This window comes from Orcinus orca, chromosome 16, assembly GCF_937001465.1.
Source record: "Orcinus orca chromosome 16, mOrcOrc1.1, whole genome shotgun sequence".
Taxonomy (NCBI): domain Eukaryota; kingdom Metazoa; phylum Chordata; class Mammalia; order Artiodactyla; family Delphinidae; genus Orcinus; species Orcinus orca.
Window position 1 is genome coordinate 52,599,997 of NC_064574.1, and position 14,229 is coordinate 52,614,225.

A 14,229-nucleotide genomic window follows, 5' to 3' on the forward strand; every position below is an offset into this window, starting at 1 on the left:
CAAGATACAAAGACCAAATCATTAAGAGTGAACTCATGGGACCTTTCCTCACTCCTTCTTTAAAATCCAGTGTCTCTCAGGATCACACGTGAAACTCAGAATTTACAATGCACAAACAAAAACCAAGAAAATGACAACTAAAAACCCTAAAACCAAAACAAAAGCACACAGACCAAAAAACCATAATCCATTCCACTTTTGTATGAAGTTCACCCCAAGATGGTATGACTAATTCCAAACAAGGTAAAAATAACAGAACAGAACAGGGGAAAAAAAAAATCAAGAGATGCTAGCACATGAAATGTTTTGTCTAGAATTCTAATTTCTGTGAACTAGGACATGCTGAGGTCAGTGGGAAGCTGGGGCTACATCACTGTAGGTGGCTCACAGCCCCAACATGAACAGTACCTGTGACACGCTGGCCTGGGCCGCTGGCTGCCCCATGCCCACGCTGTTCACGTTCAGCGCCCCGCTGGAGGATGGGAACTGGTTCTGTGGCAGGAACTGGTTCTGGGCAGGCGCCTGGGCCATCATGTTGTTGGCGTGTGTACCCATCATGTTCGGAGGCTGAGGCATTCGGGAAGGAGAAATGGCCATCTAAAAGACAATAAGCGTTACTGAGAGTTCAGAGGGCTTCAAGGGCCTGAGTCTTCAAGATAAACTAGAAGAGACAGAAATCTTCAAATCCTCCTCCCTTGCAGGAAGGGACCCACCACGCACTAAGACCTTCTGGCTCCCAGGCACTCTGCATGCTTTTCAGGCAAGGTCTCTAATAAGCCAGCTTCACACTGCCCTCTGAACAGAAACCAATAGTATGCTATAGTTTAAAGTTCAAAATATGCCTTTTATGAGTTCTCTGAAGCGTTTAGAAGGCAGCCGCAGGAGAGGAAGTTCTGACAGTCAACAGACACTGACAAGTCCCTCTCAGCCACATATCTGAGGCTGCCAACCCCATCTTCCAACAAAGCCACAGGTGCCTATGATTTGTCATTTCAATAAAAATAAGTAAGGTCAAATAATTCTTGTAGTAATAAGGACAGAGAGAGAGAGAAAGAGAGAGAGAGAAATATGAAGGAAATAAAGCATAAGCCAAATCCAAAGGAACAAGTACCACAGGATTTCCAGACGACCTACAAGTTTCCTGCTGAGAGAATTTTCCTTATTCGAGCAAGGCCTTCTCAGCACAGCTGAGGCAAATAGAAAAAGCACTTACCCCTGGAACGGAGCCCATGCTGTTCATCGGGACAGAGTGGTTCATGGGGGACGATGAGCGAGGTCCCATGGGAGCTTGTGGCAACTGTACATTCCCCAAGGATATTGGGTTAAATGAATTCATCCCTGTAAATGTACCCACAACGGTTCATTAGGAAAATCACTCACAGGAAAACAGAATGACAACTCACCAAATAAAACTCTAAGCCAAATAAGATGGAACACACACACAACATATACAACTGAAAGGAAAGCACTCAGTTAATCAGAAAAGATGGCTAAATAATAGACTGTTCATATCCAGAGAAGATGGCACCAAGGTAGTGGTGGTGAGGGTGATAGGATGGGGTGGGTGGCAGGGCAGCATGAGCACAGGAAGGCAGAAAGTCAGGTAAGCCATGAGTACGCAAGGCCGGGGCAGCGCTCGGCACCGAAGCGTCCAAGCGACAAAGTAGATGGGGGGAGCGTGGGAAGGCGCTCCCACCATCTATGGAGGAGGTCAGCTAAGGCCAGGGCACCCGTCTGAGCCAACCCCTCAGAGCCTTCTGGAGCACCTGACTCCCATCTCCTCTCCTGCAGGAAGCCTGTTCCCATCACTCCAGGCCTCCCAGCCCTTTGGCTGGGTTTACATTTATTGTTGGAATCTGGGGTAAGACTCAAAACATGGTTTTAGTTTTGCAAGCACATTAAGCATTTAGAAAGTGCCCAAGGGTTGGCAGTTCTCAACCTCAGCCTCCTCTCCATAGACTGGAAAGATCTCACTTTCACAGCTACCTTGGCCTTTCCAGAGGTGCCACAGAATGAATGACACCTCACTAGCTGCCATGCAGCTCCAGACCACGAGTCTCTCTCTTTGTAATTTCCCACAATACTCTGTAAACTCTGAGCTCAACATAAATGCTGGTTCAATAAGTCTTAGGCCCAACGCTGGCATTTAACAGAATCCTTGAGGCGCTGCCTTAACACTGTGTAGTATGAGAGGCCGTCAAACAACATGTGCCTCCTTCAGCACCACCAAGAAATGTCACCCTAAGTAACCAGCACAGGCCCAGGACTTTCCAGGAAGCTTATAATACAAAAGTGTCCCACTCTCCTTGAGGGTTTTATTAACAAGAGAAGATTTTATTAAATAAAAGATGTACGAAGAAATGGCACCATAAAAAGTCCCTCTTTACAGACCCAGACAGGTCGGTAAGCGGGGCATGTGAGCACGTCCCTAGAAAATGCCTTCCGCTCTGCTCAACAGCCACCTCCTCAGATCCCAAAGCAGCAGAGTCTTCCAAGTCATCCCCGACACAGCACTCAGCCACTTTCCTAAGGCTCCATTTCTCTGACTTTGTGATTTCTTTCACCCTTCATATCTAGTCCACCTAAACAAGTCCCTGAAAAGTTTCCTCCACATCAGTTTATCTACCAGGTCTTTTTCAGTACGCAGTACGATCACCACGGCTTTTAAAATGACCTCTTCTCCCCTCTTGAACTACTCTACACACAGCAGCAAGGCCTTGCTTTGGAATCTTCTGGATAGTGTCACCACCTTATTTCACAACCTGTAAAAACATCCTACTGTTCAAGTCTCAATTTGACAAGAGCCATAAAAGCTTTGAAATGACCCTCACCCCCAAACTCCCAAACTAAAATCACTGCTTCAACAACCACCAATAAAAAGACTGCCAGTAGCGCAGCTTGATGAGGGTTCTCTGAGCACAAACCCTCCTCGGCCAGCTGCAAGCAGGCATGGCACCTGTGCTCACAGGGCCCAGAGCAGTCCCCACTTTCCTCACCTCACACCCCCCACCCACAGTGCTTCTGCCCCAGGATGGGCTTGATGCTCAGAAATGTTCTGAAAAGTTTCTTTCCCCCACCTCCAATACAATGCTTTTTTTGGGAGACTTCCTAAGAATAATGTCTTCTCTTGCCCATCAAAAAAAAAAAAAAAAAAGGGCTTCCCTGGTGGCGCAGTGGTTGAGAGTCTGCCTGCCGATGCAGGGGACACAGGTTCGTGCCCTGGTCCAGGAAGATCCCACATGCCACGGAGCAGCCGGGCCCGTGAGCCATGGCAGCTGAGCCTGCGTGTCCGGAGCCTGTGCTCCGCGACGGAGAGGCCACAACGGTGAGAGGCCCACATACCGCCAAAAAAAAAAAAAAGTTAACTCCTACTTCTGATCTCCTTGGAGAGCTTTCCTATGACCTCCAAACTTTCAAATGCAACAGATAGTCATACTACCTGTGGACATGAACTCTGCTCATCAGCAAAAAGGAATGGAAGGAATAAGAGGAGGAGCTACAAAGAAATACAGAGGGAAGAGGACAAACCAATGAACTTTGTGGATGTAGAATGTTAAACCAAAATATGATTCACAACAATAGTTAAATACCTTGAGAAACCTGCATGCGATTCACTGGCAGAGGCATGGGCCCATCTATAATGGCAGGAAAAAAAAATGGGTTATTTAAAATAATCCTTGGGACTTCCCTGGTGGTCCAGTGGTTAAGAATCCACCTTCCAACGCAGGGGACGGGACGCAGGTTCGATCCTCGGTTGGGGAACTAAGTTTCCACACGCCGGAGGGCAACTAAGCCCGCACGCTGCAACTACTGAACACGCGGGCCACAACTAGAGAGCCCACGCACCACAACTAGAGAGAAGCTCGCGCGCTGCAACAAGGAGCCCACACACTACAGCAGAGGATCCCGCATGCTACAATGAAGATCCCAACGAAGATTCCGTGTGCCGCAACTATGCAGCCAAAAATAAAATAATTTTTAAAAAATTTTAACTTAATAAAATAATCTTTTAAACTTAAAGAGAAAACCAGGTCCAAAAGTGCTGTGCATTCTGATGCCAGCACACCCGCCTTTCCATGAGAGAGACTCAATGTCTAAACACAGGCCACTGCAGAAGGTCACAGCCACTACCACACAGGTTTCACAGCACAGGCTTCCAGAGAATATAATTCTATATGCTTAGAAATACACACCAAACGCAGAAGGAAAAACAAGGAAACAGACTAAGGGCTGGAAATGAAGTCCTTACTTGGAGGTCTCACAGGCTGTGCCTGTGGTATCCCAGGAGGCTGTGTCCCGGGGGCTGGTAAGGCTGGCTGGTTACCCAAGATGCCTTGTTTGTGTAAACGCGATCTCCGTTTTTCTTCTAGTTCTTTTTGTATCTTGTAGATTTTCTCTGCTAGTAAGTGATAGTACTCATCCTAAAAAGCAGTAATATTCAATACTAGTTATTTGTAAAAAAAACAAATGATCTGGTTTTGTATGTTCTAACAAACTAATGAACTTTAAATTAAGTACATTGGCACAGGTAAGCATTCAGCACTTCTGATAAACCAGTGCCCAGTGATGTTACAGGAGTTATCAGATAGGAGGTACTGAGTGCTCATTACATTCATTCCACAGCTGAACCTCTTCTTGGACACTCACTGACACTGGCAATAACATGGACAAGCGCTGTGAACACTGCCGCTATAAAGTACACCCACGGATTAAAAAAATTTTATATACCTCATTTACTGCTGTAGCGGAGACATCTGTACTCTGTAGTTACAGAACAAGAGAGTTGTACAGGGACCTCATGTCTTAACTGGGAAGTCTCCCTGGTCAGTGCCCTCAAGTGATGAGTCTACCAGACTAACAGATGTCCCCACTTCCAGACAATAAGGCAGACAGATGCAGTTACAGCTCCCATAGGTGCTGTGCGTGGCTAGAACACAAATGGCAACCTACCCTGCTGTTGGCAGACTCATACATGTCCCCTTCCACTTTCTTAGCATAGGCCACCAGGTTCTCCATGCGGCGATCCTTCAGGGCTGCAGGGTCAGGTGTTGGGAAGATGGCTTGGACACTGAAAAGACAACACACACTCTCAATCTATTTTCAATACAATGTCTGTCTATGTGACACGGAAAGAGAAGAAACAATCGTCTACCTATGGGCGCAATACACTGCTGATAGAAACCCCCAATCTCTCTCGCCTAGTTCATGAATACACAAATGAAGTCGCTCTCTGGAGACAATACTGACCTGTCAATTTATCTACAAGTCAAACACACCCATATTTTGCTACTAACGATAAGTGCTGGACCATTCAAAATTCTCATTTTGAATTGCTAATTTTTAAACTACTTATTATAAAAACTTTTGATTAAAATAATGAAGGAGAAAACAAATCTCCAAGGGAATCAAGTTAACCTCACCTTCAATTTAACTTAAATAGCTGGAGAAAGTTAACTATTAATTTCCTGTATGTTAAACTGTATGATGGTAGTGTCATGCCATCTGTATTTACTAGGCCCAAATTCCTCCAATTCTCAGGGGTCTCCACAAGTATAACCTTGAGCCACAAAATAAGGCTAAGCTTCTGAGCTGATCCCAGGTCCCTGGTGCATCCCAGAGCTTAGAAAACAGGTCTGGCCCCCTGCAACATGCGTCACAGTTCATGTCCCTCTGTAGGACCCACTGGGGATGCAGCATCTGGGTCACAAGCATGTGACCCCCTTCAGCTGCTAGGGCACAATCACCTGGGGCACAAGAGAACACTTAGGAATTAAATCAGACATTGATGAAACTGCAAAACTGTCACATCGCCATCAGTCACAAAATGTTTCCATCACATGTGAATAATGGGCGAGGTGGCCACGTACAGTTTATGCACTAGATGGCTCCGCAGGTCCTGAGTGACATGTTCGTGCCAGCCTTTCCGAACGCCAGTGCTGGAAGGAGGTGCTGCTGTGGGTATAGTGCTGAGGGTTCCAATGTTTCCAGAGTTTGAGCCGTCATTGATCAGTGGGCTAAGGAAAGAGTAAGATTTATCTAACTAAGGTTCGTCAACCATATGGAACTTTAAACTGTATTGGAAGGAGGGAAGGAGGGAGGGAGGGCGGGAGGGCGGGAGGGAAGGAGGGAAGGAGGGAAGGAGGGAAGGAGGGAAGGAGGGAAGGAGGGAAGGAGGGAAGGAGGGAAGGGTGAGCATCACACATTTAGAAAGAATCAAGAGCTTCCCGTGGTTACCAGCCCACTTTCACACGCAACTGTCACTCAGATCGGAGCCAAACGAAACATGGGTCTTACTTTGTGGCCCCAAGGGAAGTTGGAAGAGCTGATTCTGAAATCAAGTTTGGTGGCTGCTGATCTGTTGTTATTCCTCCTGCTGGAATGTTCATTGGGTTATTTCCTTGAAAGAAAGAAAGAAAAGAAATCAACCAACTCCTGAACTATAATATACACTTTAAAGTCCTGATAACAGATAAAAAAAAAAATCACATATAAATAAATGATTCTTATAAGTTATAATAATAAACGCTATGGCAGGAACTCTGGGAGTTATATTTTCAACAACGGTGATCAAGTTGTATAAATTCAGTTGCAGTCTCCTTCCCACTGCACTTTATAACTAAAGAAAGGCATTTCTATGGAGGCTGGCTGGCATCATGAGTGCTCTGTGGCTGCAGAAAAAAACCAGAAATGATCCATCTGCAGATTCAAATTTTGATTCTGGCTTCATTAATATCATGACCTAAACAAGTAAGCTAACCTGTCACATACATGCTCATCATCTTTTTTTTTTTTTTGCATATCAGAAGGTAAAAATCATAGAAATTTAAGTGCAGGTGAAGAAGATAAAAGGTCAACTTATCTACAGTATCCATTCTAAAGTAAGAAAAAGGTGAGATACAGAGAAGTTAATAGTCTTGTTCCAGATTATATCACCAATAGGAGTAGAGTTAGATTATAATGCAGGTTTCAGGGCTCCAACCCAGTCTCCTAGCCAGCAGGAGTTAGAGATGCATTAGGGTGATTATTTCCCAAAACGCAACAGATGAGATGTCTTTAACTGGACATTTTTAAGGTTAAAATATTTTATTAGGAAAAGAAAAAAACTAGCACAACAACCTTGATTTAACTTACTGACATAACTGTTTGGCTTAAGTCTGAGTTTAAAAGGACTATGCCAATTTGAAGAGAAACATTAAGGAGACACTATGCAGAGATGGCAAAAACTGTGGAGAGATGTGACTGAATGATGAAACACTGGCAATTAATGGGGTGAGATGACACTAGGAAACACTAATCCATGGAGAAGTCTGAGACAGAAGAGATTTTCTGAGATTCCTGTTAACCTCCTCATGTCCAGGCTGGTCACCTCCAGCCATGAGGTAGCCCATAACCAAGACGTGCTAAGAGCTGTACCCACCTTCAGGTTCTTTGTCAAATAAATGGTCTACTCAGAGTCAGTGCAAGTGGTACAACCCTAATTCTAACTTGTGAGATTCTGTATTCTGAGCCATATGAAATGCCCTTATGAAAACTGTCCAGACAGAAGCAACAAAAATATTGGTTCATTTGCAAATGCTATTCATTTTACAAGCCTGTAACATCTTCTGTGCACCCTACACTTTAGCCTTTTCCTGGAAGTTTTTTATTTCAATCATTTAAAAGATACCATCATCATAATATATATACATATATTAACTTGAATTTAAAGTAAAAACAGTAACTGAAAACAGCCTTGGGTTCCAGGAAGACTTGTCATTCTCAATGCTGCATGTGGACAAAGAAATTCTTGAGAGTTCTTTCACCTACCCAGGGTGTTGAGAGTCCTCATCTGCTGGTGAGTTTGAGGCTGTGCTGGTTGCTGGCCAGGAACCTGAGGCTGCAGCTGCGTCTGGGGCTGGTTCAGGTAGGGGAGTCCAAGAGCAGCATACGCTCGTTGCATGGAGCTGGGGTCTATGGGATTTGGGTTACTTAAAGAAGTGGCATTCTGTTGGCCTGTGCCAACAGAACCAATTGTGTTTTGAATTCCACTAGCTGGAGACCCCAGGATGGCTATAACAACAAACAGACAAACAAAAAAGATAAGTAAAAGGGAGAAGTCCACAAATGATTTAAAAACTACTGAAAAGCAAGTAAAATTTTATCAGAAGACCACCTATGTATGTCACGAAACACTGGAACAAGGCTACCAAGAAAGGAACTGTGCAGACAGAAGGATCCCATTCTATTCATCTATTCTGCACAGCAGTAGTTGAAGAGCAAAAAGCTGAAGAAAAATTCAAGCTTCTATGTTAGAAAACAACAGACCACAAAGTCAGTGATTACCTAATCAAAGTCCTCATGTATTAAATCTAGAGACTCATAAGAAGTCGGTTCTGGGGAAATAGAAAACGTGTAACAACAGAAAGTTTCGGATTCTTTGGGGGTCATCAGCCACCACTGAGATGACCTAAGGAGCCCCCCCCTGCTGCCGCTCTCCCAAGTCCTTTACTCCTCACCTGCATAGGTACAGAAGGATTAACAGAAGGAGCAGAGGTGATACCTAGTTGGTCAGTTTTGTTACTTATTAATAACTTGAGATCTATGACATGACCTTCCAAAAAACAAAAGTGCACTTCCTTGAAACTGCAGCGTACAGTGACCAGGTAACACCACACCTTTCTCTCCTACGAGTTTCCTATGCAGGAGGACACCATGCTGAGCTCTCTGCTATGTGAAGCTGTTCGAGAAATGCTGTACTTGACAGAGTGACTATCTAGCTGAAATGAGTGATGGACCGAGGCTTGGTGTCCCCTCAGCACCGCTGATACTCAGAACTGAGTGTCAAGATGCTCAGCCTCGGCAGCCAACCTCGGCTCCCATGGCCTGGCCTGGCCTGCGGCTGGCTCGCAGGGTGTTCTCTCCAGCTACCCTTCTTCCTGCCTGATCCCCGGAGACTAAAGGAAAAATCTGTGGCAATATAAAGAGTCCCATTCCCAAGGGCTTCAAAGCTAACAGAGATGGCCCCAAACATCCATCCGTCCGTCTGTCCATCCATCCATCCATCCAAATGTCCTCCTTTGCTGAGCACTCAATATATGGCAGAAGTTTTATGTCATACCATTTATTCTTATTCTTAAGATCTCCTTTCTTTCCAACTTCCCAAAGCTTTATAGTCATGTCATAAACAGCAGCTTATAAAACTGATACTATAACATATGCTCTCTGATACATTAAAAAACACTATCACAAAGCCTTTCTTTAAAATTCAATTACCTTATGTGTAATAACAATATTCTCACATTACCATCAGTGCAACTATAACATAAACAACTCAAATACTTAACAGAGTAACTTAATTAAACCGAAATGTGTTAAAAAAAACCCCAAAACTTGATAATTACACATTCCATACTATTAATTTTTCTAATAAGGATATTCAGATCTCAAACTCATTAATGCTCATTAGACACAATTACACACACCAAGCACCTCGTTGTTATAAATGAAAATCAGTTCCCAAGGTACACTTTATGACAAGCATGTAGCTGAAATAAGTCATGTATAATACCTTATAAAAGTGTTTTTTTCCTAATAGCTAATACTCCACAAAACTTTAAACACATGACACTGTACTCTTGAAACTGACATGCTAAATTTTCTAAAAGAACTATGATGTAAAAAGCAAAGTGATAATGGTAGGATGACTTATTTTTCTATCACCTTGTGGTATAAGAAAGAACAGACACAGACTACGTTGATACACATATTGATCAATTGTGGAGGGAGAGGAATTTAAAGAAACAAGGTGTACGTGGCCTTCCGTTTCTGGGTGAAGCTGCATTAGCGACCACTTCTTCCTGCTATTATCCATTCGCGTCCACACTTCCCCAAATGCCATCCTTTTAGCCAAAATTCCACATCCTAGGACAAATGCCATTCCCAAGCTCAAGGCCACTTATGGGGCAGCCAGCATGTCTCGTGGAAGCTGCTGACAAGGTCAATGCATTTTTTGTTTGTGTTACATTTATGTCCTAAATGTAAACATTACTATATTTTTTATTTTAAAAGAAAACACATCTATCCGAAGACAAGCAAGCATTTGGTAATTGACATTTCTAACAATTTAGAGACAAAGGAAAACAAAATACAAACAAAAAGCGTCTCTAACATACACGCATGGCCCAATTTGAGTCCAAATGCTGCTATGAGATAACACAAATTATCTCATAAGGGTAAGGGAACACAGGCATTTCCTATGGGGGTGACAGCTGATGGAAAGGGGTAAAAGCGCTAGATGCTCTAGCTCTCCGTGAACATCCTGCTGGTGTCTTGGGCAGCAGTTAAGTCTTCCCTGAATTCCCCCAGTGTCTCCTGGGCCTCTGCTTCTCTTTGGGCATCTGAGCTTCCTGCACTCTCTCGCTCACTCATTCACTCAACTTGCTGCACAGACTGCGTACAGACTGGATGTTGGGGACTCTGCGAGGCTCCGGGATATGCACTCACAGAGCAGAGGGTCTGATGGGAGAGCAACAAATTTATCTGATAATACTGACAAATGTAAGGCCGCAGCTCTGGACCCCATATCAGATTCAATGGTGCTCATCTCCTCTTCCCTGCACGTTCCCTAAAGGGTGGACCAGTGTGCGACGCATCTGGATTCCTCCCATGTTGTGGCGCCCAGCACAGGGAAACGAGGTGCAGGTGAGCTGCGGCAGTATAACAGGTGCCCTCCCAGCACTGAGGGCTTTAGGGCCGAACAAAAATGAAAGGAGTGCTAAAACAGCAAGGCTTCATTTATCTGGTATCATTGAGAATACAGCCTGCTGTACTGATGTTTGCCCCCCCCCCACTTTTTTTTTTTTGGCCATGCTGCAAGGCTTGTGCAATATCAGTTCCCTGACCGGGGGTGATCGAACCTGGGCCCCCACAGTGAAAGTGCAGACTCCTAACCACTGGACCACCAGGGAATTCCCATTTACCTCTTTAAATGTCAAAACCTCTTGTTCTTTTTACGATTTTTACATCATTTTCTTTCTTAGAGCTCAATGCTATGTTTCATACACAATCAATCCTTAGAATATCACATCACACAATGTCTCAATACATCTCAATACAGTGTGGGTTCCTCTCCCTTGAGTATCAGTCGGCATTCCTGCTACATCAAAACACCCCCAACCCCTCCAATGACCCACCGTTCCCCTTCTGTTGCAGCTATACCAGGAGCCCACGACTTAGGAAATAAAAGGCCAAGTTTCATAGTTGGCTCTGCCCAGGACTCACCCACCACTTTTCAAGGCAGTCCTTCCCCAGTGAGCACAAAGCCTCACGGAGAGGGTCCATGTATGCTATACACTGCTGCTTTGCAACATTCAATTCACCAGAAGTTCCAGTCCCCCCAGTCATTCTCAATAAAACTGTGCTCAATTTGTAAATCCAATGAAAATGGACACACTGAACTCCAAAGCTTTGTGAGGTTGGTGGGGGACATGCCACGGAGCAGGCAAAGCATCTACTACCTGGTCATCACTTAGATTTCCACTGAAAAAGCCAAGCTGAAATTTACTCAGACCTGCAGACGTCTCTGCAGAGCTGCTCCCACAGCACAGGGCTTCACATGCACTGTGCACCAGGACCCCCCTTCCTCTCCAGCATCTTCATGTGTACAGCACAGGGCACAATGACAAAGGGGAACACCTGAGCCCCAGGGCCAGGCCTCCCATCACAGCCACCAACAAGCAAGAATGCACGCCCTGCAGCAGGTTTTCCTCAGAAGCCAAAGACTCAGAAGTGGCAACCCTGTGTCTCCCAGAAGAGCAAGGACAAAGCTATTCCGATGAAGTCTATCACCAGCGAAGGTTTGGTACTTAAATCAGGGCAAACAAGCCCAATTCTCTGTCCCTACAGCCAGAGGCTACCGTGCCCGCTTCTGCTCCCCGCCCCTACCCGAGTGAGGGCTGTCAGAGGTGGCTGAGGGTCTCTGGGGAGCCCTCAGGTGGAACAGGCGGCCATCCCACAAGTGCTCGCTGACCACCAGGCAGGCGTCATGAGGGCACGTTTTAAGGAAGACTCAACACCCTGAAGGAATGCATTTCACACAGAGGAGTCTAAAGTTGGCACACACAGCAGGGCCAGATAGTGAGCATCAAGCCAGTAGAGGTATTCAAGTCACAGGTCTGGGGACTGCCGACTGAGACCCTGTGGAGGCTCACGTCGAGGTGCAGCCCAGGGCCCAGGCAGCCCTGGGCAGTGAGTGGGCTGGTGTGGCTCTGGGGCTGACCCTGGGGCACCCATTCTGACAGTCCTTCTGGTCTGAGCTGGGAAACCCATGGTTTCCCCCAGAGAACAACTCACACCTTCTCAAAAGTTCCAGAACAGACACTCTGCCCTTCAACGCATTCAGAGCAGCATGTCCCGATCACCTGGGAATTTGTTAAAATGTAGTCTAGTAACACAGAAGGTCTGGGATGAGGTCCAATTTTCTGCATTTCTAACACACAACCTGGGGGTGCCCGTGCAGTTGGTCTGAGGACCACATGCTGAGTACCAATAACCCCACTGATGAGGCAACATGAATTCAAATAGAGAATTCGGTCATGTGTTCCCACAGCCCCTGTCCCCGTTGCCACCCTGTACAGTACTGGAATTTACTGGGAGTCAGATGCCAGGACTGACATTAGGTATATACCTTGCAAAGTCCTAATTATTCAATAAAATCTGATTATCTCTATAAGGGATGGATAACTCAAGATCAGTGATTGCAGAATCTCTTGAAAACAACTCAAGGAAAAATTAAACAAAATCTCAACACAGGCCAAAGAGGTCTGAGTTTCCTTTCAATGACCACTGTGTAGGCTCCACAGGTGATTCTGGCAGGTTCTCTCAATAGAGACATCAGTGAGAGAAGTTAGATAAGTAGGATGTGTGCACCAGGTAGGGTGAGCATCTGTGGGAAAACGTGCCTGGAAAGCACAGCCTTGGTGGACACAGGTGTGTCTCAGTCCCCAGGGGTCCTTACCACCCACTACAAACCTTACTATAGCATAGGAACCTCTGAATCCAGTCAGATCTGTGCCCTTGCAGGCATATCAGCTGTGCTATCTAGAATGCTCTTCCATTGTTATTTTATTGAAATTGGGCTTTGCCCAGCCCCACCCTCCAGCACACTCTGATCCTCCCTGCCAGGACTGCTTATAATACTGACTTGCCTCTACCTCACTCCTCTGACTGATGCCATCGTCACATCATTTTCAATGTACAGCTGACCCTTAAACAATATGGGTTTGAAGAGCATAGGTCCACGTACACACAGATGTTCTTCAACAGCAAATATGACACCCACACACTGTCATCTGCAGATGCAGAACCAAAGACACGGAGGAACCAAACTGCCAATGCAGTGGGAAGGCCGTGGTTTGACTGACTGATTTATGCTGCGCTGGGTATTACCTGTGACGCGTGGGATCTTTTAGTTGCGGCATGCGGACTTCTTAAGTCTTGGCATGTGAACTCTTAGTCGCTGCATGCATTGTGGGATCTACTTCCCTGACCAGGAATCGAACCCAGGCCCCCTTCACTGAGAGCGCAGAGTCTTACCCACTGGACCACCAGGGAAGTCCCGGGCTGTGGATATCTGACTGTGCAGAGGTTTGGTGCCCCTAACCCCTGAGCTGTTCAAGGGTCAACTGGATATATTCTAACAGTGGAGCTGACTCTCAGCTGCTAGAGGGTCAGATCCACAGTTCCTCTCTATTGCCTAAACCCCATTTCACACATGATAAGCACAACTTGCTTCAGGAGAGGAGGAACAGCAACAAACATTTACAGAAAAGATATTGCTGCAACTTTCTCACTCAGCCTATCCAAGTCCTTTGTACTCACAAAACTATAGTGCTAGAGCCAAAGGAATAGACTCAGAGCAGAAACGTAATTTGAGAAGCATGTAAAAAACCAAAAACAAACAAAAAAAAGAAAGCACTTTCATTTCTTTCATGAAAATTTGCCAAAACCTTGCACAAAGTTAGTCTACACCTTCTCTGTGACTTTATATTATAAAATCACTCTGGTAACACCTTACATTATGACTAGGAGAAACACTGTGGTTTACCACTTCTGAGAGCACGCACTGGATCAATTGTCACAACAGTCAGGCAGTTATAAGGAGTCTAAAAAAAAAAAAACCCACATTCATTTTTCTTTTTTTTTTAAAACAAAAACCACACAAAGTGTTTCTTAAAAAGAGAAATCTTTACA

General features: G+C 45.1%; 1 protein-coding gene across 5 annotated transcripts in view; it reads right to left on the bottom strand.

The window, feature by feature from the left end:
- CREBBP (CREB binding protein) overlaps positions 1-14,229 on the bottom strand; it is a 131,595-nt gene that overhangs the window by 36,691 nt on the left and 80,675 nt on the right. For all 5 annotated transcript variants that reach the window (XM_033428929.2, XM_033428928.2, XM_033428930.2 and 2 more), the window contains 8 exons: positions 7,807-8,049; positions 6,295-6,397; positions 5,868-6,014; positions 4,951-5,068; positions 4,250-4,421; positions 3,591-3,635; positions 1,214-1,338; positions 409-597 (listed from right to left, as the gene is read on the bottom strand). In XM_033428929.2, coding sequence (XP_033284820.1) covers positions 409-597; positions 1,214-1,338; positions 3,591-3,635; positions 4,250-4,421; positions 4,951-5,068; positions 5,868-6,014; positions 6,295-6,397; positions 7,807-8,049 — 1,142 coding nt within the window. The remainder of the gene's footprint in view (positions 1-408; positions 598-1,213; positions 1,339-3,590; positions 3,636-4,249; positions 4,422-4,950; positions 5,069-5,867; positions 6,015-6,294; positions 6,398-7,806; positions 8,050-14,229) is intronic.